The following is a 25793-nucleotide window of genomic DNA, read 5'->3' on the forward strand; positions in this document are numbered from 1 at the left end:
CTTTAACGACGGCTTTATGTAATTTTTATTTTTCCGCGTAAACTTGACAGATGGCAATGGTTACGTATTGATGTCCAATAAGAAATGTTATCGTCTTCCCGAATGATTTTATTGGTCGCGTTTAGGTATCGCATTAAGTGCGATTTTCATTATTGAAAATTTATTTTCATGTTGTTTTTTCATTCGAATGTTTTTTTTCCTACGTGTGGACTTCTGACACATCGTGGAAAATTGTGAAAGTAATATGCTATGGCTGCGACAGCTGGTAAAAAACGTCAGCAATGCAAGTTGAACGTCGACGATCAAGTTACGCGAAACGAGTTAGATGTGTGGTAAAACTACAGAGAAAATTGCAATCTGTCGCTTTGTAAGTTTTTATTGTACACGTTTGAAGGTTTTTGTCGAAGACGCTTATCATATACATTATTATCGTCGCTGACGATGCATTGAGAAATTAAATTGCGCCGAGTCGTGCACGAACTATCGATATTTCTGCACGCAATCAACGACAGGGTTATGAGGCTCAAATTTTTAAGTCTCGCTATTAGTCAATATTTTTTCAGTGTTTTTAATATACTTTCTGTACTACATGATGGCTGAAAAATGTAAGGTAAGTAAATCGACAATAAGTCAATCTTATCTGGATGCGAGTGCTGCGTTTCTGTAGACTGTTGAAACAAAGAAAATGAAAAATGTACGGATTGTAATTACATTGAAATGAAATAATCTTTACGAAGAATTAAAAAGAATAGACTGATTGTAACATTTCATCCATCTTCCTAATTTTTCAAACTGATATTTAATTTTACAATCTACCATATGTGAAACATTGAATGTATAATAGAGTTATTTTCATAGGAATGTGGGTGTAAATGTGTAAATTGCACTCAGCAAGATCAACAACATTGTGACATGCATCTGCATGTAGAAATAGAAAATTTACGGCAACATCTTATGGAAAGGGATAATCACATTGCAACAATGGAAACACAGTTCTTAAACGAAGCTGATAAATTTCCTAATGGAGAGTTAGCTTCAATGAAGGAAGAACTTTTAATCTGGCAAGAAAAATATTCAAGGCTTCACGAGGCTCACAAACGTGTTCAAAAAGTAAATCAAAACCTTGAGGACAAATTGTTAAGGATTGTAGATAAATGTGAAACAGAGAAAACTGCATTCACTAAAGATATTGCAACTTTATCTCATAGACTAGCAGATGCAAATTATACCATACATCGTTTAACTCAAGATAATGTATGTTTAGACACTATGAATTTTTCTCACTTTAAATTGTAGTTGTTTTATATATGATTCTTTTTCCAGGAAAAATACAGAAATGATGTAAACTTGGCAATACAGCTTCTTCAATGTAAACCAGCTAATTTTGTTGGTCAGAAATATGATTCTGTAAGTAATTTATGCATATCTGATTTTATATTACGGTAGAAACAAATTTTGTGACCCATTCTCTTTTCAGTTACCTTCTGAAGTACAAGCCAAAGTTAGAACATATGTTGCACAAAAGAAACGTTCAAATGATAATACTCCTGATATTAAAAGTATTACAGTACCAATTTCAACGTTTCCCCCAACAGCTATGGTATATAATGTAACCAAACCTACAGTTGAGAAAGACAGTGATGATGAGAGTGATGAATCTAAACCACCGGTAGACATTGTTTCAGCTGCAATAATGGCCAAAGTTTTAGAAGACAGAGAAAAAGAAAGAATATTCGCTAAGCATTGCGATACATGCACTTGTAATCGAAGCATTCTAATGGTTGATGCAGAAACTCAAACTAACATGCAAGACGTTTTTTCTTGCAATGATTGTGTTACGAAGTATGCACAGGATGTAGAAAAAAACACTGATAAAAATTGTCAAACTAAAGAAAGTCAAAATTCTAATTTACATATAGCTTACCACGAGGTAAATGAAAACATTAGTATTAGTAACATGCAATATCAAAGTCACTGTACAAAGAATATTAGTAGTCAGTATGTAAGCACAAAAGATAAATTTTTAAGTAGAAATGTTAAAATAGAAAATGTAAAGGAGGATGGTCATGCGAACACAAGGGCTAGTTTACATAAAAAAAACTCGATGCGCAGGAACGATACGCAACCTCAAAATATTTTCCATAACCAGAGCGAAAATACGGCCATGCAGATGCCTCAAAGGGTCAATGATGTATGTACCAACAGCAAACTAAATTCTGAGAAAGGAAAATCAGCAAAGTCGTATAAAAAATGCGAGTCCCAAATTGATGATGTATTTAATTCAAATTCTTGTAATAAATTGGAAAAGAAATCTTTTAACCATAATTATATAGTTCCTGAAAATCATAATAATTGCTTTGATGGGAAAGAACAGAGTCACATTGATATTATTAACGACAGATTGTGGAAGAACGAGTGGACAAAGTTAAAATCTCAGACTAATAAAGTGGATATTAAAAACATAGGTAAAACAAACAGTGATGTTGAAATTGACATTATTAACGATAGAGTTTGGAAAAATGATAAGCCGAAACAAGAAACGCATCACTCGGCACAGTTGATGTTAATAGAAGTGAAAAATATTGATAATAATTCGAACCAGAATGATTCTGGACAGATCGAAGTGGCCACTAGTCCCAGTTTCAGTAGCGATAGTATAGTAATTTCAACTTCAGATCCTTCTAGTAGTTCCAGCGACGTTGTTCAGCCGCTTAGCGGAACGAATTTGCATAATATTGGTTTGAAACCTACTAACCAAAATCGTATAACCGGTCCAAGGAATTGTCTCATGAGAGTCACGCCTGGATCCAAGAATATTCTGCTAGATAATGCTGGTCATTATAAAACTGTGTTGTACACTAGCGGAAGTAACAAACCAAACACTGCTTTAGTTCATTCGAAGAAACTATCCCGGTCTGGCTCGGAAAGGTCAATTTCAACCAGTAGCGAGGAAAGCTCCCCGATTTTGCTACGCGACAATAATCAATTGCAAAGAGTGGCCGAGTGGGTTGAGTCGTCAGTACACATGGATAATTCAGTGTCAAATTATTCGAAGTTGAAGCCTAACGAGAGCATAATCGATAAAAATTCTTCGTTGGTCTATTTAGACGAGTCACAAACGAAGTCGAAGATGTTTGAGGACACACGAAGACTGTACGAAAATACTCAAGAAAACAAACACGAAGATCTGGTGACCGATGTTCCGGCTTTCGATAAAGAAATTTTGGCTAACGACGTGAATCATTTTTCATCGTCTGTAGACAACACGGAATCGGAGAAAGAGAAAGATTTGATAATTTTTGACGTGCCGAACGAGGAGGAGAAAGTTGTTCCGCCGCAAGCTTCCAACAAAATGGACAACGCTAATTTTGATTACGACGTGAAAATTACGAAAGAGATGGAAGAAACGTACTTGAAGCTCGCAGCAAGCTTAGATCCAGTTGCGTTGAGCCTGTCGAACGTGGATGGCGCTGACCTAACAATCGAGAAGTATCGGAAGGATCACAAAAGACTTCAGAAGAGCTACGATAGGGTGGGATCAAAAATGTAAAGTGTCTCAACAGAAATATTTCAAGATGATTATTATTACTATCTCAGCAGGGAGTTCCTTTAAAGATAACAGAGCGTTATTTTTTGTAACTATATGAAACTAAGGCTGTACCAAGAACAGTAGCTTAGGGGTAAACATTCTATACACCACTGCAGACATAGGATTATATTTATTTAATTTGTATAGTTAACATTAGCAGCTTTGTCTCTTGGTAAGTTCGTTTGTAAACAACGGTCACTATATTTCTGATATTCGTAATTGTTCGGTAACCACCTTTAGTCGATTCTTTTCTAATTAACACGTCCGATTCTGTATTTAAACGGTACGGTAAGATTTATTCGAGTATTTATTGAATTCGCGCGAGAAAGAACCGTCAAGCTGCTTTGCAAAGGAAACAATTACATCTGGTATTGGTCGTTTAGTTTCCGTTTCGTTGATTCTCTACAGTTTTGTATAGAGTCATTCTATATTGAAAACAAAATAGCCCAATTAAATTAGATGACGAGACTTTTATTCTTGTTACTGCGATTAAATATTATAGGGCGAATTGCGTTCGCGCGTATTGAAACGTGACAATATTTAAGGATTCGTTGTCGAGTGTCAACAGCTATGTTCGTATGCTGAATGCAGCGCGTGCTACTTCCAATGGTTAAGGGTCACGCCGCGAGAATGGTTTGCGTTACAGAACCAGATCATTCGAGCTCGTTTTATGACAGGGGATCGCCGAACCGACGGCGTTCCCCGTGTAAAATTCAGTAATTTTATTTAACGATTTCTAGTGTTAGTAACGAGTAATATATATTTTCCTTGCGTGCTCGAACAGATACGACAGGATGTAGCGGTGACAATATTATATAGTTGATGTAATTATTAAGGTATACCCGTGAAGCAACGTGTTAAGGAACTTCGACGCGCGTAGCGCGCGCCAGAACATCGAGAACCACTTCACTACTCCATTAAAGAAAGTCCACAATGAAAATTTCATTCACGGAAAGAGACCTTCGTCTGTGTTAAATTATAACCATGGTACCAAAGTTTCAATGATATTAACGGAATACCACTGCGTTTAATACTTATTAAATGATCCGCTTAAATTAATGTATCGTCGTAGAATTAATTCTCGCCGCTTTCGTTTATATCCTCCGGTGAATACCTGCGATCTCTATAAAAATCAATTATATAAACAGTTCAACGATTATCATCTTTCAGTTGGGAAGACGATGAAATTATAGAAACGGAATGAATTCGAGCAATTCGTCGTACATTTTTGGAAAGTTACTTTTCGCCGAGAAGACGCGCTTATTCATTGATCCAAGCAATACTTGATGGCCAATATGGCGGCTCTTTGACCAGCGTAATGGATTCGCCTAGCGAAAAGGGGTCGAACGAGCACGCTTCACCCTGCGTTCTACACATTTCGTCGAGTATTGCGATCCCGACGCGTGTTCCGATGAGATTGTTCGTCGAATTAACACTGTCCACCCCGTTATTCGGGCTTTCGCGGAAGAAACGAAAGTGCCCGTGTCGCGTCACGCGGAAACTCCGACAGCGGTGAAACCGCGGCGCGTCTTCGATGGGGATTCATTAAAAATACAACCATCGTGTCGGGGATAATATTCGAGCCGTACGTGTAAATACATATTATATACGCATTACGCAATATACGAAAGATTAATAGCGGACGACATGACGATCGACAGGATCGCGTCGATTTAGGCTGTCGAAAGTATTTAAAGCGCAAGAAGAAACGCCGCGAGGAGGCTTCGGCTTTTCGAATTTACGAGCCGAACTCGCACGATTTTCTAGCCGCCAGAAAAAAAAAAACGTATTTCATTTCTGCAGTACCTTCGAGCGTAACGCGTTCCGAGTTAATGGTCGCCAAACAAAGAACCGTATGAATCATTGGTATGCTGATGCGAGTCACGAATGTGCGACATGTAAAGAAGTGTTTGTCATGGTTTTACGAAGCTTTTGAAATTTAAAATCTAGGTATCCCTCCTCGGTTTTCGTTGAATTTCAAAGTTGAAGTTCAAACGCGACGGCCCGGCCGTCACGAATGCACGTTTACGTCTCGAAAAGTTTGCGGAGCGTGCGTTTCCGAACGACTTCGGTAGATTTCGCACGATAAACGAGAAGAGTTAGCGAATGGTAAACCGAGTTTCGCATTCTACGGGGTGACGAATGAATCCGAAGATCCAAGCGAAGAGGTAGGGAACGGATCGTGGATAGAGTTACGAGGGGATTAATGTAGAAATAAATTCAATGAAATCGAGTCGATGAATTTATTACGAATTTGCATGACGTTTCAGCGAGCATTACTAAATTAATCGTATCGAGATGCAGCGCCATTGCCTGCCGTTTTCGATTCGCCGCAGACGTAACGAGACAGACGTGCCGATACCAAATGAACCGAAAGAAAATGAACGGGATCTCTGGCTTTCCTAACTACCTCGTTGCATTCCTTAGTCTTTGATAAAAAGCAGAAGAAAAGGGAGGACCTTTGTAGAAGGACCAAGTTGTCTGGTATCACCCGAGCGTGCGGACGCTTCTATAATAAGGCGCATTAATCGTAGTCGAGATTAATCGAACAGGACTGATCGTTTTGGACTCGACAGGAAATGATTCCGTGTGCAACAGTTACCCATTTAACTCCAAGTCAGGATGTACCATATGTAACGCGATGGTGATTATTATGTAAACTGTAAATATACGATCGAATAAAATGTGTTTAAAAACAGGCACCCGGTTTTATTGCGCTTTAACTGACAGTTTGTGTTTTATTTTCGAGGGCGCTGGATATCGGTAATGCAATTAAGAATTATGCAAATTTATTCCACGGCATTAAAATACTTTTAATGCGAAAATTATAGTAATAACGATGTAGTTTGATGTATTATTTTGTTTTTATATATACTTAGCTCATCATCGGCGCAATCTTCGTAGAATCGTTGCCGCATTACGTTGAGAAAAAAGAAAAACTGACGCACGCTCGGCGCCGCTATCGGATGCATACGTGCACGAAATTGATCCTAGACGATCGGGCCGAGCCCAACCCGCTTAAATCAAGCTAATGTTCCAATAATTCGGATCCAGCAGACCTGGTTCGACCAAATGAATGAATGAACGGCCTCGCCCGCGAGTTTATACTACACATGCAACTGCTCCGATAGTAGAACGCTTATCCGGACGATACTCGGTTTGTCCATAATTGTTGTAACACATTTTGCGGTGTACTGCGATCGAGTGCGTGGGTGGTCGAGCAAGTACAGTTTACTCAGCGATCGATGTCGCGGAAGAAAATTCGGAATAATCCTTTTTCTACAATTATATGTTACGAATTCCAGAATTCTACTGTTAATCCTGTTTAAACTCAAAGACAAGAAAATTCTGAAATTCATACAAACGAAAAGAACTCCTTCGGGAAATGACTCCATTTTTATTTTACTGGCAATACCATTTCTACCCTAAGATAAGTTAAATCGAATAATGACAAAAATTCATGCTAACCAAGAAAATCGATTTTTCGATTACATTATAACGCTTCCAATGCTGATGTTCTAAATAATATTTTAGGGTTCTACGATTCCGTGTGTAAAGGGTGAACTCTACGAAGCTATTACTGTTTCTTCGAAGGTTCCGCAGGCCAGGAGCAACGTGTCCATTAAAGCCCACGAAGAAGGAAGAACCAGCCGGTAGACCAAAGTGGTATTCTAGATCTGTTGGCCACGTTTTTCCAACGCCTGGTCATCGCGCCAGCGCCTCCCAAGTGACCAGCTCGTACCCTCGCTTTCTCGACGAACAGCCGAGCCGGCCAACCCCGCGGCAGTAAGGACGCGTTCGTGCTCACGCGAAGACGCGGACCGACGCCGCGGCCGCCAACGTCGATGTCGATTACCGACCCTTCCTTGAGGCTTACACCCTCGTAAATGCACCCTGCCCGGCGACACGGCTTCGCTGTCCACCTGGTAGCCAGGTAAGACCACCAGTAAATCCACGGGAACTTCCGGTTTGGGTCAGGGCTGCGATGATCCTTGAGACCAACATGGAACCACTTCATCCTTCGCGAAGTGTAAACGTTATGCCCCGAAGCTATTTTTACCGCGCCGCGTTCGCCGCCGCCCAGGGAAGCTTCAATTTTCTGTGGAGTTTGTGCTCGACATCGATCTTCGGAGTTCCTCGCGGCACGGAAACGATTTTTTTTCGAATTTCCATGCGCGCCGCCGGAATCCGCGAGGCACGCGGCACGTTATCGTGACTGCCGCGGGAGGCCGTACTTGAAATTTCATGGGTCATACCGTTTTTTCGGCTTGGTCGGATAACATCTGCCGCGTGAAACCAGTCTGATTACCGCGGAGTCTACCTTGAGGCACCGCTAATCGCTCTAGGACGCATTAGCTCGTCGTCCAGCGATCTCGCCGCCGGGCACGCAACATGCACCGGGCCCTTGGACGCGGGAAACCAGCGGAAAAGTTGATCGATGGCCGTGCGGATCTCGTGAAGCGCCTCGGTTTCTCTCGTTCGATCGAGAAAAAATCGCGCGCGCGTCTCTCGTGGCGGTCTCCGTGAGTCGGATTTGAATCAGATCGATAAAAGTCCGACTGTTGTTCCAGTTTAGGAGGAAAAATCCTACGGAATTTCCTCCTTTCCTGGCCCGGCGCAGCTTCGTTTCCAGTTATTCCGTGGGTTTCTGTTTCGACCGTCGCTAAAACGTTCCTCGTATCAGAGATACACAAGATTTCTAAGAGATCACCATTTCCTATCATTTAATACAGATTCGATTTCATCGTAACAAATTTTAGTTTCAAATACCGCCGCGTGTATACTTTTACACCAAAGAAAATATTCCGCTTATTGCATATAGCTGCACCATTTACATATTGTTTTTAATCGATATCGAACCAATTATGCTCGACGCTTCGTCGTGCCGTTAACATTCGGCTTCCCGAGGGAAAGACAATCTCGTTTTAATCGTGGATCGAGCGGGCACTTCGAAGGACATTCCGCGCCGATGTATTTCGATCAGGAAGCGGTCCATCTTCCCTCCACCCTCGAAAAACCCTCGGGATTGAGAAATTACGGCGGCCGTTTAATACGTCGCTCCCCGGCGATGTGCCCGCGGAACCACGGGGATTAATATGCATGCACACGTTTGTGTTTCGCTTTTGATCGATGACAATTGTCAAGGAACACGATGCTTAGTACGGGCCGGCGAGACGTTTGAATTAAAGCAACGACAACGACTCGCACGCGAGAGGTCCCGCCCGCCAAGGGCCGCCGCCGCCGCCGCCGCCGCCGTGGACTGGAAAATATGTGTGTTGATCGCTTCCGTGTAATAAAAAAGCAAACGCGCGAGCATATAATCTCGACTGTGTTGAAATTTATTGTTTCAAATTGGCCGCAAATTGCGCCGAGCGCCGCGCGCGCCTTTCCTTCTTTTCTTTGGAAGGCGTGTACTTCGACAACGATTTCTGGCGAAACCACGCACAGATGTATAATTCCTGATCCCTATCGCGAGCCCGTCGGCCTTTCGATCGCGCGTCGTTTTCGGAATTCCATGTCGGAAAGAATTTCCCTGCTCGTTCCCCCGAAGCTCACGTTCGATCGGGGGACATTCCTTGAAATTAAATTAACCCCTTATCTCTCGGAAAAATCGCGAGGCGGGGGATGGAAGCTCGGTAAAGCGAAAGCACTGCTTTGTTCTGTCGTTTGCATTGTTTCTCGGGCTCGGTGTGTGTTCCGTTCTCTGTCTAGGTGCGAAATTTATCGATTTAAGGCGAGGCTTCGATCGATAGCACATAAAGACGTTTGATAACTTAAATTCTCCTTTTTTGCTGCTTGGAAGACTGTCGTAGACAAAACGTAAGTTAGTCGATACCGAACGTAAACTAATTAAGTTTCTTTTCCCTAATAAAATTCTACGTATCCTTTACTGTACGCTAGCTATTGCAACAGTTATATCTTCATTTTCTTTATTCTACATATTCAATCTTCTTTCCTTTAACACTTTCATTACGTTCTTCCCTTTACCCAGAAACTCTACAGCTCTTCTTGAAAAACAGAGACGCACGTTCAGGTCCAAGACCTCTAGAAAGGGAAAGAAGAATTACGCGAATCCCTGAAGGGTTACAGACCATCTCAGAACTCTCGTACTCTTTGTCTTCCAGACGATGTCTATCAGTGGTAATACCCGAAACGCCCGATGGCAAGACAATAAGCGTCTTCCGTATTAACGTGTTTAATAACACAATACGTTGCGGCCGGTATCGTAACGTGGAATCGCTTAGGTTTGCGTAACAATTAATTCGCCCGGTCCGTGCTCGACTGCTCGGCGAAATAATCGGGTATTACATGATCGTTACGCCGTACGGGACTTCCTTGGCCGATGAATAGAGCCGCGCCGCGCGGTCGTTGCTCCAAACGGCGTATAGGATTCGCGTTTCCACTCTCGTTAACGGTTCCCGCCCCGATTTGTTGTTCGCCGGCCGATAAACGTGTTGCGACATGTCATCCTCGCGACGCCGCCGTAAAATCGGCATCGCGGGCCCGGCTCCGCTTCGACGGCCGCACCGACGAACGTTGCGTAACCGTTGCTAATTAAACTGACTGCTACCTTTTCCTCATTGCGGTTCATCGCCGTTAAATCGTTATTTATAGCCGCCGATCGGGGGGAAATGTTGCGCTAGCTTGTCGAGGATCAGGTTCGGGCCCTCGTTAAGCGGCGTCTCGTTAGCTCGCGACGCGTTAAGTCGGTGCAAATTCGCGGCGGACGCGTGGCAATATCTTATCACCGGCCGAGGGGTGTCGGATACGTTGTAAAGTTAATCGATCGAACGATCGACGATTAATCTTTCGGTTTACTTGCCCGGGAAAGCGATTGTATAACGTGCTTTCTTTTTTAAGCTTAAGACGCAGATTTCTGTTGATTCAGGCAGATTCGCGTTCGTTATACATTGATGGGATTAGATCGAAGTTGTGATTAATTAAATGATTGGATGGCGCGTATTTATGCGGGCTGTTAATTGAGAAAGGTTTTTTTTCCGAACGGAGAATGGAATCTCGATTCTTAGTGTACCGTGTACTCGATTTCCGATTCCAATTAGATTGAGTGCACGATACACACTTGGAAAATCGTCGATCATGTCGCCTGCCCCCGCACTCATATCTCATAAACAGATTCCACGGTGTCAAGGTCACGCGTGTATCTCTCCTATGATTCTGAGAATTACGATATGCGATTCGATGTGGATAATGCTGCTGTGCTTCGTGACCTCTGAACGACGAGGACACCGCGCGTTCATTAAAGTAATGAAAAAAGTGAAAATTCATCATTTTTCATTAATTCCGAAAGTATAATTATACCACTGTAGCAAAAATAAAACTGTATTGATGAAAGTCGGATCGAGAGGTCTAAAAATATGTTGCTTGAAAGATTGTATCACGTATGTAACTTAAAATATTTAAGAACGGTACCTTAAAGCATGAATTTTTCTGATCCTTATCCAACGTATACCACCGATGCAAAGTACCTACAACCTCCACGCTAACAGTCCTACTAAAAGTGCTCAGAAAAAACTCGAAGAAACAAGGAATTAATCACAATACAAAAGTGACTAATTGAAACCCAATTGAACTCAACGACGATTGCATTAAAGCAATTTTATTACCGCGCTCCTCCTTGATGATCTCCAATCACTGGCGCGAAGGGTAAAACAAAGATGGCGGTCCACGCACCATTTCCCCGGGCTCCCCATACCCGATCCACGGCAGACGGTATTCCTAGAAAGCGTGGAACGGGCCCGTGGAAACGGTTCTGCAGCTTCGCGGCCCGCAAATCGCCTCCATTGGTCCGTCCATTAATTCGCGACGAACGGTTGCAGTAAATCAACGCGTCGCCGTCGCGAGTGCCGGGGTTCCCCGTGAATTACAATTCGGCCGCGAGGCCGTGGCACGCTCGTCGCCGGCCCGAACGCTGACAAACCTGTCTCATCAAGGTTAAACTGTCCCGCGACAATCCGAGGAATGTCACTGGACCATGGGCCATTTTTTCGGGGTTGGCCGGCCGCCTGGAAAAACCCGAGCCGCTGCACGCGCGTCCTCCCGAACGGGCGTCGTGTCCGTTATTACTATACCAGTGATTACCTTTTATTTGTTTTCACCTCTTGCAATCCGGCGATCGTAGTGAAACTCGCCGGCGCCGTGATTTCTACGATGGAATTTCGCGTTAAACCCGCCGATAGCATCTGTTTGTGTTCTGTTCTGTCACGGTATCGCGGGCGAGGGATCATCGTGAGTCATTGAATAGACAGTGCTCGCGGAGCTCGGTTCACGCGAGTATTGTCCGCTGGAGTAAGTTTCACGGGGTGTCGTATTCCTGAAAACGATGGCTGGTCGGATAATAGTGACTCATCGTTCGCGGTGCGCGGAGGAAATTGTTAAGCTCTTGAGAAACAGAGCGAAGACACCGGTGGAATCGTCACGGTCGAAAGGTCTCGCGGGGGTTGTTGTGTGACGTTCGATCAGTTTAATGTCGACGATCGGGGCTCGTTCATTGGTCAACCGTAAAGCACGTTGGTCACATGATAGTGACATAAAATTGACTTTCATTGAAACACAACGCCAGCTGGTACTCGTTGGGTAACCGAGGCAGCGGAGCGGGGGTTGCTCGCGAATTCGAACGGAAGGAAGAAAACAATCACATTCGATTGTTCATTTCGTGATTGTTATGAACAAATTTTTCATACGATTCCGATGATCTATTTTACCACTTTTTCTATAGAACTGCCCGCTGGGTTCGGTGACTAACGCGTTTAACTGTAAAAGTAACGTTTTACAACGCGCTCTGCGGCGTGACCGTATCAAAAATAAATGTGGCTCGGACGTTAGTTCCGGTAGTATTTCTTTACAGGCTCTGCAATTCCATGAATGCGAAATTAGATATAATTTTTTATGGCTGTTATGCGCGCGCATGGAACGTGCATGCTGGATTTCAGTTACGGAAGTATTTCGAATATTGCGCAACCCCGCGAATAAGAAGCTGAATTCATTTATTTTATGACCTTTGTGCGTACGTAAAAAAATCGACGTTCGGTTACCTCCGGATTTCTTAAATATAAAGGAATACCCTACTGCTCGTTTCGAATGGCGAAGCAAAACATTTCATCCTAAATAAAACCTCCTTGCTTATTGCAATCTTGTTACACTTCACAATTACATTATCCCTTGCTAAAAGAATTTTACTGTTACAAATCTTCTTTGAAACAGAACGTCCACCGGAGGGACCAGAAAAACCTCTTCGAAATCGAATGTACCAAGCTCGAAGGCTTCCGACTATCGATCCACCCTTGCCACTCGCGATTTTACGTTCAGTTCCGGGCGTCGAAGGATATAGAAAAAAAAAATATATATATATATATATACAGTTTTACGTCGCCAGGGGGGAAGATGGGAAATGTAGTTCAGCAGCGTCACGGTGCTGCGGTAATAAGCATGGCGCGAGACTGACGCGATCGGTCCGAGCATTCCCGCCTATGAGAGCGTGAATAAAACGCGCGGTACCCGAGGCTGCTGGCCGCTCGACGAGGCCTGCTGAACTAGAGTGAATAATTGCAACAGTCGGCGAATAATTACGATGTTGCACGCGGCACTGTTAATTGCCAGGCCACGGGCGAATCTCGCGCGTTGATCTTCCAACGGGAAAGGAAAGGGAAGAAGGTGCACAATGAGCGTTACCTGGGATTAGACGCGGGCTGAAACTTTCAGGAAGGCTTTGTTCTTGGATTTCCGCCGGACGAGTCCAACGTTTTGCTCTCGAAATCATCCGGCGAACGCGGGGGAGGAGGGCCCCGTCGCGTTCGAGATTACCGGTTAATCTCCGAGGAACGATCTAATTTGATTATCGCGTTCATTGTACATAATGAATGGGGAAGTGGGTCTCTGAGAATATTAAGGGAACATGCAGACTCACAAACCTTTCCTTTTCTTTCCTCTTTTTCGTGTAGAATCGGTTGGGTTGCCACTCGTTCTTGGATGATGATGTTCCTAGATAAGACGCGAGTTTCGTTTGTCGGTCGCGTATGTGAAATTTTAACGAAACACGATCTTCGCCGGGTATTTTTAGTGTGCCGGCGTGTGAGCTTATGTATCAGTCGAGTTTTCTCTGTTTTCCAGGTGAGAGCGACAACGGATCCCGGCGTCCTCCGCATCCTGGCGGTCTGCATGCAGGACTCGAGGTATATCTTCGGAAGTATTAATGCCGGGCAAGGAGTAATTTGTTGAGTTTTTGATGAGTTGATATTGCAATCGGGTTTCTGTTCTGCTATTGATCGAGAAGATTGTTCAATTGACGGTATTGTGGGATATTTTTAGAATATTGAATTTGGTGAAAAGTAGTGGATTACTTTTTGTAAATTATAGATTATTCATTGTCGAATGTATAATTCTTATTGTGGCTAGAATTGTATTGTATTTTGAAGTTATGGGGTAATGAGACACTTCATGGAAGTATCAAAGGTGGTTGACTGAGTCAACAACCCAATGATAATCACGTTCAAATATTATTCCGCGCGCTGGAGCCATAAAACGGAAAGTCAATACTCGAGAGCCGAAGTGAATCACCCTTAAATAAATTGGGACTGTACTTCCAGAAGTCGTTCAATCTCTGTAGAATATTGTTCGAAGGAACTCCAACATAATCAAATATTTATCACTTCGGTTAACTTTATATTCTACATTACATTACACAAGAAACTTCATCAACTGCAAGCAGAAGATTCTTAATTAAAATTTACAGTCTCTACTCTACCTCTTGGCGGGTAAATTTTAACAGTTCCCTTACAATAATTCTCAACCACTACTAAAATCACACGTAAACAGAAAAGACATCTCATTAAAGAATCCATACACCGAAAATTTCACATCTTCACGCCATAAGATTATTCGAAACGTACTACACCAGAAAGTTCAATGAAACACAATCAAGCAACCTTTCAACCCCAACAACCTCAATATTTATTCAATTCAATTATGTACTCCATCCAGCACATTCCACAAAGTACCACAGATCTAGCGAGCCTCCCTCTATTTCACCGATCCTCAATGTTCAGCCTCAAAGGTGGGGGTCGAAGGGAAGATCAGAAGCGGAGGGATTGGTCAAACGCAAATCGAGCGCGACCCGTGTTTCCCGACATGAAGAGGGATCGGCCAGTCTTCCGGTTGGTGTACAGAGTGTGTTTACGTTGCAGCTTCGGGGCCGCGAAAGGATGAGGCGGATCGACAACGGCCATGTGCAACGACCGCCTCCGTTCAGGGTGCTCGCGGCACCCGACGGGAACTACCTGTCGCCCTCGGCGATGCCGCCGCCACCGCCGCGTGCACCCGAGCCCTACAAGATCGCGCCGTCCTCGACGTCGTCCTCTAGGGCGCACAGGCGGTCCAGCTTCGTGATCATCGCTGACTCGAGGCCGGCGTCCCCTGAAACTAGGAGCCCGTCGCCGACACTAGCCACCGGTAGAGTCTCGCCCTTTCGCGGACGCGGGTTCAAGGGGCCGCCACCGCGATCGAGGTCGAGGCCTCAGTCACCGGAACACGTGGACGCTCGGAGAAGGGGTCGAAGCGATCGTCGAGGTAATTTCGTAAAACTAAATCCTGTTGTGTCCTTTTTCCACTTAACACTAGAACTACCGAGCAACCGTCTTTTGAACATTTCTTTATGAAAACTGTAAGCGCGTATTTATTAAGATTTCAGTCGGCTTGTGTTTCAGTTCAGGAATTGCCAAATCAGCTTTTTTAATCGTTTCTTAAAGAAGTATGTGCACTTTTGGAGTAATTCTAAGAGAAGAAATTAGGAATTGGTCATTTTGACCCACTTGGTAGTTCTAGTGTTAATAAGGTTTTCATTTCTTGCGTGTGGCTAATGCTTTGAGATTATTGAGTTTGGGAAAGTAGAGGATGAAGGAATGTTTTGAATGGTAATTGATGTCTTTATTATTAATAAGTTTAACGGAACAAGGGTTCATTGATTACATCTAGCAACGGTGATTCTCAGTTTCAGTGTCCCAACAGAGCAGTCCAAGAAGAAGCTTGATACCTCAGCCAACTAGACAGCGTTCAATTTCCCTGAGCAAGTCGACCGAGCATCTCACCTCGCCGAAAGGTGTCCGCCACGTGGACTCGAGGAACCGCTTGAACCTGGCCGACTCGAGGAACCGCTTGAACCCGGCCGACTCGAGGAACCGTTTGAACCCGGCCGACTCGCGGAACCGTTTGAACGCCTCTGGTAACAGCAACAGCGCAACGAACCTCGCCACTCGTCGCCAGACGATTAAAACACCCAGCAAGCTGTCTCCAATCCAAGGCACGCCTACCAAACCCGATAGGACACCTCAGTTCGTTCGGAGGGATCGTTCCAAAGATGCCACGAAGACTTCACCGTCGAAGCTGCACAAATTGGCGACGTCGCCGACGAAAAGCACTTGGAACGCGAAGAAGCAGAACCAAGAGAAAGCGGTCACCTCTAACAAGGCGTCGAGCAAGGAACGAGTCACGTCACCGTCGAAAATCCCCTTGAAGACGAACAGAGTGGGAACGAATTCCTTGAACCCAGCTAGATTCATCAACATCTCCACTCAGCCTAACGATAAAGCTAAAAAGGTCAACGACAAAGGGTCCAAGGATGCTAAAGGCAGCAATGATCGAAGCAACGAGGTCAACCAAAGCGGCACACAGTCGGAAGGCTCGAAGGAGTCCCAGGTCAGCAACAAGAACTCATCGGGCAGCGATAGAGGCCGCGATCTGCAGCTCATAGATCTTCTAAAACAATCTTCCGGTGCCACTGGCACGTCTAGCGTAGTGAACACGACTGCAACGACAGCCGTCCAGCCGCTGCACATTGACGCGAACGCGCTTCTAATGGACAAAGACGGTTCCGACAAGAGGAACTCCTCCGAGAAGAGGAACCAATCGGATCCTCCTCACAGCAAATCTTCCAATTCATCGAACGACGACTCCCTCGTGAGACAAGGCGTGCAGGACGATCAGCGTTCGACGAACACGCAGACCTCGAGGTCCAGCAAGCCTAGCAACAACTATAATCGAGGGAAGGGTGGAGCCGACAATAGAAACGAGTCACCAGTTCCATCGGAATCCGTTGGCGGCCATTCGAAGAGCAACAGTATCAGTCAACCGGCGAAGAGCTTGGCCAAAGTGAACGGCACGGCCAGCAACAATGGCTCCGCCACCTTGCGATCGAGTAAGAGTCAGAACGCTGTAAACGAGCAAACTGCGAGGAATGCTAGAAACGAACAGAGGATCGATGGAACGATCTCGTTGCAGCCTGCGTCCGCCACGAATTCAATAAAATCGAACGAAGTCGAAACGGCGAACGATGCCTCGAAGAATTCTTCCAGTAACGAGCCACAGAGACAGACGATGGTTAGTAGTGCTACGGTGAAGCAAGAGGAGAGGGTTGCCACGAAGACCGGTAACGAGCACGACGCGAGAGTCGTCGGGAACGCGGCGAACGCGGTTCACGATCAATCGAACAACGTGTCCGGTACGGTTGGTGCAGTGAACGGCTCGAAAAACGTGAACAGCGCGGGGGTGAAGCCGCGGATCGGCAATCACGGGAGTGGCGCGTCCCAGAAATCGTCCGCGGGCATGTCGGTCGAGTCGATCGACAGTGTGCGATCCACGGATACCGGGGTGAGCGTGGATACCGTGAGGGGTGTGTCCTCGCCGAGGGAGAAGACTGGGATGCATGTCGTGAAACGGCCCCAGGAGATCGAGACTTTGAGCGGGAACGTGGTGCACCTGGAGCAAAACGGCGAACCCGCGTGAGTTATTTATTTTCGTTTCATTTTGGGATTTTCTCATCGATCGACTGGTCCCGGGGGATTTTTAGAGGGTGCGGATTGATTTCGCGCAAAATCTTTCTGAAGTTTGGGGGATGTTTTGGGGATGTTTTGGGGATGATTTTTGTTTTCTTTGATAGTATTTACTATTAATGTTTCAATATTTAAATTAGTATGTTTTATAACATAATTGTTATGTTAATATTGCTAGATTTATTATGTTCGATTGTCAATGGATCTAAGGGTTCTTCATCCAAGAAATCGATGAAAATGGTGTTCCTTTGATTTTATCTTCCAAAAGAATTGTATGGAACGTTGGGTGTAAGTTTAGAGCGTCTACCTTGTTTAGCGAAGGCGAAACAATTTATTACCCCATAAACTTGTATTCTTATCCCGATATCCAATTTTTAAAATATGGGAAAGTGTCCACTGGCTTACGGAAGGCAGTGTGTATGCAGAAAATGAACGCGACGGATTGAAAAATCGAATTACGAGCTGGGGTCGCGACACGAAAGCAAAGCATCATTCTCAATTAAACGAATCACTTTCGTGATGAGTCGGGTTCACGCGTGCGCGCGTCCCGAAAAAGAATTGCCCGGAACTTCCGGCCGGGAAAAGTTATGTATCCTTAAAATGCTTCTTCATGAAACCGTTCTCAACGCCACGCTTAGGGACCCATGTTTCCTCGCGAAATTACCTCATTAAGTTCTTTCGTTATCAATATGCAGGAAGCACGCTCCGAATAAACGGAGTTAACCTTTATGTAGATAAACAGTTATTCGTCTCTATATTGTTCTCTAATCACTTTTAATATTTCGACGAAAATATTGCTATAATATTATTTCGAATAATCTTTTGAATATTTTCTTCGCGTTTTACATTTTAAAATAAAGATTTTAAATTATAACTTGAAAAACTGTGGACATTTCGGTTACAATGTATAATTTTATTTCGTTAGAATGGATGTCGCGCGAATATCTTGCGGCAGGGATCACGAGCCAACCACACATTACCTGCAGTTACTCATTGTTACGTTTTCCAGCACGTAGACACCCTTATAATCCAGCCCTGAGGGAGTGCGCTTCCCCTAACCGGGAATTAATTGCTACGTGTAAACTTTAATAGGATGCAGCTTAAAGTGATTAAATGGGAGTGATCGCGAAACTGAGATTCGCTATGAAATGAATTTCACGGGGTTAGTGAAAACTTGTCGGAGGAATTCCGTTGTGCATATTGAAAATCGAACTTTTGTTCCGTTATGGGAATTTGATTGGGCGGAGTTACGAGGAATGGAAGCTGAGCTTAACTATCGCGAGTGCATTAGAGTGTGACACGCGTACTTCGTAATTGGTCTGCGGATTTTTATGCAAATCCACGGTTGTATAATTAAGAATAGAAGAACGGCGATGAAACAGAATTTATTCAACTAATAGTCTCAGTACATTAACAATAATATTTAAAAAACGAATCTATTTTCATCCGTATTAGCAAGCGAATCACCATTTTACAGAGTAAACCTTGCATAAATATTCAAGACTTCGGTTCCAATAATTTTTAAATGCGCACGATATCGTAACAAATATTTTAATTCGATAAAATTACATACGAAAAGAATAGAAACTCCTTTAATCTCCAAAGGAATGTTATTCGCGCAGTCGAATACTCTTAATTCCCGAATTAACCGTAATTAAAATCCAAGAAAGTCGTGTCCCAGCGGTGAAAGACTCTTAATCCTCGAGTGAAATAAAATGAAAAGGATACTAGCGGCGGGGCTCGCGCGTTCCAAATATTTCGAGCGGGTGTTCGCTTGGAATGCGGTCGGGAACGCTTCTCGTTCGGAAATGGAAGGGCAAAAAAAAATGAAAGGGTAACGGGAAGTCCGTCGTTGAACGCGTGCAATTAAATTGTTCTACAAGTTCGTGCCGCCGGGAACCGCTTCCTACGAGTATCGCGGACAGGGTCGTGCAGAAAACTTGGCCCATCGCGTTAAGATCCAGAGTTCCTTCACCCCTGGCTGCTTGTAAAGCGCCAACCCTCGCTGGTGGTCGATGCAACCGAGCTGGGTTTATCGATCCCGCGGAGATTTACATCGACGGAGTTGCAGCGGCTCGGCTCAAGGGGATTATAAATCAGAATTTCGAATCGCCTCGTTATACGAGCGTCACTAATTAACTCGAATCGGTAACGAACAAGAAAAAAAAAACGATAGGGACGGGAAAGGGGGGAAGAAAGAGAGGGGAAAAACGTTGGAACCAGCGAAGCGGTTAGACCGTGTCCGTCTTTCACGCAATTGGGCTCTGTTAATTAACGATCGCGATATTTTGCGTAACGCATACGAACACGTGTTTCGTTTATTCTAACGTCCTCGTTGAGAGGCATTCCGACTGTAAGGCTTTTCGATTGGGTTTGATAAAATGTACGGTGAATATGTTTGTATTGATTAGATTTTTATTTTATATAGTTCGTTGAATGGAACGACAGTGCGTTGAGATGTAGAAGTTTATATATTCAGTTAAATGATAGGAGAGTAATTGTTAAGTTTTCGTTGAAGCGACGCTTATTTATTTGATAGTTTGTTTCGATTTTATTTGAGTAATGAGCGAGATATGGTTCGATTAGATCCAGTCAATCATTCGATGTTTCTTTAATGTTTCTGCCTTTTAACAAAGACCGGGAACAGACGATCTTCCGGTTCTCGCGTAAGCGCTGACTCAGACCGTCACGGAATAATTAATCTATCATTCTCGTGACTTGGCAGCGTATCGATAGTCAGCCCGGGGCGGGCCGTTATTAACAGAAATTCTAACGAGATTATACTGATTTTACACGGGAACCGTAAGAATTACGCGAGAACCGTAAGAATCACGCAGACATTGCTAGCCGCCATGTTGTTGCGTCGACTGTCATGGTGGACGCCGATGACTGGAGCTTCCAAATCCCTGGAAACAAGAGAAATAATGTCGAATAAAAATATTTAGTAATAATTAGATATAAATGACTAAATGTAATTAGTTAGATAATATTACAACTTGACAATTGCGATGGCAAACTTAATATTCGGCGCAGCAGAACGTTCTTTCCAATTTTTCGAAATGAAAATTCTCAATTGTCAAAGCATTCACCGTTGTTATTTATGCTGTTTTCACTTTCCTGAAAGTCTACGAATACCATCGCGATAGAATTCAGTAACTTCGATGAACCGAATTCGTTTAGCTTCTCGAAAAGAACTTTTTACTGCACCTAGCAATTAATCCTTATATCATTTGTGTTTACTAATGAAACAGTAACTAATGTTGTACAAAACGCTCAAAATTCTCGTGGCAGTGAACATGGTAAAGCGACTCCGTGGGGAACCGCAGTGGCGTGACGATGTTGTATAATCGCGGGACGAATACCGAACCGTCCCTTTAGCGGCATAATCGGTACGAAGCGAAATTGCGATGGATTGTAGCGAAAGCGACCGGATCGCCGCCGGTACACAAGAACCTGAATAATTCATGGCGTTCGGCCGGTAACGCGATCCATCGGATTGATTTCGGAAGAAAAAAGCGAGGAAAAAATACACAGAATGATTCAGAACAATCGTATCTTTGCTTTGAACCTTGAAACAAATACGATCCCGCTGATACTGTGCCGTAATTTAATGGTAGTGATCACGAACCGTACGCAACGATACTTTTCTTCTCGTGCTGATTTTAGAAAACACACGGAAGCACAGGTGAAATGAGTGTTTTTACGGGGACTTTAATTACGAAAATGGTAGGTTCCCTCATAGGCAAGATCCGCGCGGAGAAGTTATTGTCCTCCTGCAGGAAGCTTCTACGAAAATAATTGTCTTCTGCAATTATGCTGTGCACGTTATTTGCAATGTTCTCCTCGGAGGAAGTTGTATGGAATTAACTTATGTCTCCATCCACATGGAACACAATTAATCGAACCTACAAAAACGTTAATTAAGGATCACATACATCTAATTTCTCAATTGAAAGGAACGAGGTATTCTCGTAACATTAGAAACTTCATTTCTGTTTAATAACGCTACAATCTATTCGTAATGTACATCCTTAAATATGAATTTCAGAATGAAATTAATCAAATCTAATTTTCAATCTCCGCATCTTATACACGTTTAAAATAATCTTCATTTGAAATTCACACTCTACTTAATCCTCTATTAGAATTTTTATAAAATCAGACCGTTCATTTATTCGCACGGCGAAAGATAATATCTTCCGTCGAACAGGGTCGTAGCCCCAGAAAATCAATCCGACGAGACTCGCGATCAATGTTATCTCCCAATCTACTCCCGCGTCTGAAATATTCGAAGTCGAATAGCCAATTGAGTGCCATTCGACGTCGCACTGAAAATAATCCCGCCGAACGTGCAACGCCGCGGCCGATCGCCCCGTTAGCGCGAACAGCTCCGAACACGCTGGCAAATATTATCGCATCTATTATTAGTCGATCGTGTTCGCTAGCCGAACGAGATTCCACTAAAAACACGGTTGCACGTGCACGCCATTTCCGGCCCCGCGGAACGTAAACACAGAGTAGTTTCCTGCGATCGACTCCCTTTTGTCTTGTTGCACATTAAAATTCCACCGCGGGACGCCTCGCGGCGTTATGCTACATCGACTCGAGAATTTTAATCTCCGTCGCTCTCTCGCGGACGCGTCGCATTACTCCTGAGAGTCCCTCTTCAAAGTAGATTAAATCACTCGGACTATTATACCGCGATCTCCGCGTCATCTCGAGACAAACGATGCATTCACATATTTATTTACCAATTTAGACGTATTATTATCTTCGCACGTAGTATAACACATTCCTTGAACTCCTCCGGAGGAAAATTCAGTTCGACGTTGTTACTATGGAAAATAAACAATATAGTAATTCATATTTATTGAACACTCAATTCGGGATAACATCAATTCTACAATCTACAATTCTACTATTCTACATTGAACTGAACTTGTTCATGCTTTAATTCTTGCACAATGTCTTTCACAGAGATATTTCATTATTCAGAATTCATTAGAAAAAGAAACAAGTTCTACATTTATTATACGTTTACTACAAAGCATTACAATTAATGGAAAAATAATATTCAATTCATAGTTGAGAGAATTAAGTGACATATTTGTTAAATTCTATTGCAAAGGGATTAATGATACCTTCTGTTACCTAGAATTTTAATATTCTCGATATCAGTCTCGATACCTATTTTCAGAACCGAACTCGCGAAACTTTCTCCCTAAGTGAACACGCAGCGTAACATTCACTCCTATCGAGCTTTTTGCACGGCGAACAGTTCCCCGGCGCCGGTGCATCCGCGTTGCATCCGTCCCTTGTTAAACACGAAAAACGTCGTAAACGAGGATCGACGTCCAAGTCGTCCGAGAATTACTGGGATTCCGTGCTTCTTACTCGCGTGCATCTCCCGGGAATTCCTAACATCCCTCTGACACAAAGTGTGTCTCGAATGGTAGCCGAGCCATGTCTGCCGGTGAAGATTCTTCGGCTGTTTAGTCGCGTTCCCCGCGAACTTGCTCCAGTTTTTCCCCCCCCGAGCGAAATTTCGTCGTCATAATCGCCGGTCTGTGTATAGTTATCGGCGTGGCTGTTGCCCGTGTATTTGTTATCGGCGTGACTTCGGTCTGCGCACTTTTATCGGTGTGATTTCCGTCTGCGTTAAAAATAGCTCGACCCTCGCTTCGCACTTCGAGCTGCTTGTTTCGATCCTTGAATGGCGTGAACGTGAATTGCGCACGTCGTTCGAGTCGATTGAACGCTGTCTTCGAGTTACGAGGAAAATTAATAATAGTAATCACGCGTTTATTATACGAATCTTCATTCGAAGATCCCGTTTATCCGCATAGAAGAGGAAGCTACCCGGAGGATCGAGGAAAACGTTGGAGCGCGAATGATAGCGTTGAAACTGAAATTGCCGTTTAAAAATTAGCGCAGGTTATAATATAGAGCCGATCGGGCATTCGTATCGGTGCATATTTTATGCGGAGCATAATGCATATCATATAAACTATGATAAATGCATAGCTACACGCGGTTCGGTATTACCAAGTGCCTTTACGGTATATCTATTTTAAAATGCTAAATAACGCAATATACCTGTGGCAGTTAATCACTGCTGCGTAAGTGGTCGCGGCGTGTACGGATAAGCTCGGGACTGGTCTTAGAAAGCCGTCCGCGGTACGTACACGCCTCGGGTGAATTAAAAAATTGATACCGAACGATTTGCATTACTCGGTAACTGATGGAAATTGCATGCACGTACTCGGCCGTCTTGATAAAGGAGAGTTACGATGGATATCGGTTCGGATTCGACGATATCTGGAAAGTCTATCAATGAACTGGAAACTTCTGAGCCGAAGCTCGATGCAGCGTTCGTCTCGTTAAATTTTTCTGTACGTTATAGGCCTTCGACAAAGGCCTTTGACTAAAATAAATTTCATTTAATGCCCGCGGCACGGTCGTTCTGGGAAACACTGGAAGAAAAAGGAAACGTGCCCGCTGAAACTTTCGCGTGTAAGTCTTTCAGAGAAAATTCTCCCAACATTCCATTAGAACTACAGTTGCTTTCAGGTTGAAAATACAATTTCAGTCGAAATGCACACTCGGGCATTCCGATTTCGACCCCGACGGAGCTGACTGCAATGCAGAAGTAGCGAATTATCGAAATCAACCTTCGTTCTAATCGTTTTTCAATTGAAATTTCACTTATTCCACACATACGCACACGTGTCGCATATAAAATATTCTATTTCCATCGTTCCATATTCTTTTTCAAATAAAACCCGCCGAACTCTGTCATGACTACCGCGAAGCGTTCAATGTTTCAAAAAGGATTTCGCACTCGACGCATTGGAACGGTAACGACTGTATAAAACCGAAGCCCGATACTGTCAAACGGAAAGCAAATCTCATCAGAGATTTATCGTCAAGATCCACAGAAGCATTATACGCGGTGATGTTTGATGAATGGTCCCGTTGCAACCAGTCGCCCCGTATCCGGTCATCTACATAATGTCAGATCGCGGTGGCGGATAATTCTTTTGTGTGTGCGAGCGAGAGACGGGGCTGGCATAACCGAAAATCGACGTAACTCGGCTACCGTGGACTGACCGACGAGTCGTCAGCGTCGCGTGCGGCCAAGGTCGCGCCCCGGCCACCCCTTGTATTTCACTCAGCTGCCAGCTTTGTGTTTCTTGTTTCTCCGCGCGTGGTTCCTCTGTCCGGTCCTTGGTGAACCTTCAGCTCGGTGCTGGTACAAGGTGCTCTGAAAAATTCGTGTCAAATTTAGAGACAGTGTACTACTTATCGGGACAAGCAGAAAAGATCTTAACGATAGATTTACGGACGTTGTACGCTTTATTCTATTGTTCCTAGAAAGCTACGTGTTCGCTTGTATAGATCGCGAAAATTATAGCTTCCAAACCAGAGTAGTACAATGCGTATTCTCGCAATTGCACGAATCGAAATCAGCTTGGACTGTTTCTATGTTTATAAAACTCGATATCCGTCAAATTGACGGGTTCCGTAAATCTAGTGTTAATAAACATGAGTAGACCATCGGGTTTAGACTCATAAGGTGTCTGTGTCAGTAAGATGTTTTTCTTCAGAGTATATGTTCGTTTTAATACGCATTCTCGAACTTTCTTTTATAGAGACACGTTGGCGTTGAAGATTTTCGTTAGCAAAGATAGTGTTAAAGTTACTGACCTTTCTTCTAATTAGTTGAAATAATATATAGTACACCGTTCTGAGGGACTTTGTGTCGTAAGAATATAATAATCTCTAAACCAATACCTTTTGAGTCTTGAGTCTTGAGATACTTAAAACTTATCACTATTTTAAACATCCTGTATAATATAATAAACATCCACTAATCCCTATTTCCATTGAAAATTTGATTAAGGAATCTCAAGTCAATAAACTGTCAATAACTGCTGGTACATACTACGTTCACGCTATCAAGTATCTAAGATCATTTACTTCTTCATATCACCAAAGTGATAGCACACTTTTTGAAGCCCAATTTTTCCATCATTCACAAGTGATCGTAAATCCCATCCCTTACTGTCAATAATTATTAGTACATATTATGTCCACACTATCAAGTATCTAAGATCATTTACTATTTCGTATGACCAAAATTATAGCACACTTTTTGAAGCCCAATTTTTCCTTCATCCACAAGTGATCATAAATCCCATCCTTTACTGTCAATAATTATTAGTACATATTATGTCCACGCTATCAAATATCTAAGATCATTTACTATTTCATATCACCAAAATTATAGCACACTTTTTGAAGCCCAATTTTTCCTTCATCCACAAGTGATCATAAATCCCATCCTTTACCATCAATAATTA

At 43.4% G+C, this 25793-nt stretch overlaps 2 protein-coding genes across 3 annotated transcripts in view; both read left to right on the top strand.

The window, feature by feature from the left end:
• The first annotated feature begins 120 nt into the window (after window positions 1-120).
• On the top strand, window positions 121-6291 carry LOC116426946 (uncharacterized). 2 transcript variants are annotated; one of them, XR_013001491.1, is made up of 5 exons: window positions 121-610; window positions 859-1254; window positions 1324-1407; window positions 1478-5757; window positions 5860-6291. XR_013001491.1 is itself a non-coding variant. In XM_031976681.2 (4 exons), the coding sequence occupies exons 1-4, from the start codon at window positions 590-592 to the stop codon at window positions 3548-3550; spliced, it is 2574 nt and encodes an 857-aa protein (XP_031832541.2). In that variant the 5' UTR covers window positions 121-589; the 3' UTR covers window positions 3551-6291. The 2 variants fall into 2 exon arrangements, 1 of the variants encoding a protein (XP_031832541.2); XM_031976681.2 differs by having other exon boundaries at window positions 1478-6291.
• A 1088-nt stretch (window positions 6292-7379) lies between these two features.
• Window positions 7380-25793, top strand: part of stum (mechanosensory transduction mediator stumble) — a 31888-nt gene continuing 13474 nt past the window's right edge. The window contains exons 1-4 of the mRNA XM_076364462.1: window positions 7380-7523; window positions 13718-13779; window positions 14791-15172; window positions 15594-17379. Of these exons, the coding sequence (XP_076220577.1) occupies window positions 14809-15172; window positions 15594-17379 (2150 nt within the window). The 5' untranslated portion in view covers window positions 7380-7523; window positions 13718-13779; window positions 14791-14808. The remainder of the gene's footprint in view (window positions 7524-13717; window positions 13780-14790; window positions 15173-15593; window positions 17380-25793) is intronic.

This window comes from Nomia melanderi, chromosome 2, assembly GCF_051020985.1.
Source record: "Nomia melanderi isolate GNS246 chromosome 2, iyNomMela1, whole genome shotgun sequence".
In the NCBI taxonomy this organism is placed as follows: domain Eukaryota; kingdom Metazoa; phylum Arthropoda; class Insecta; order Hymenoptera; family Halictidae; genus Nomia; species Nomia melanderi.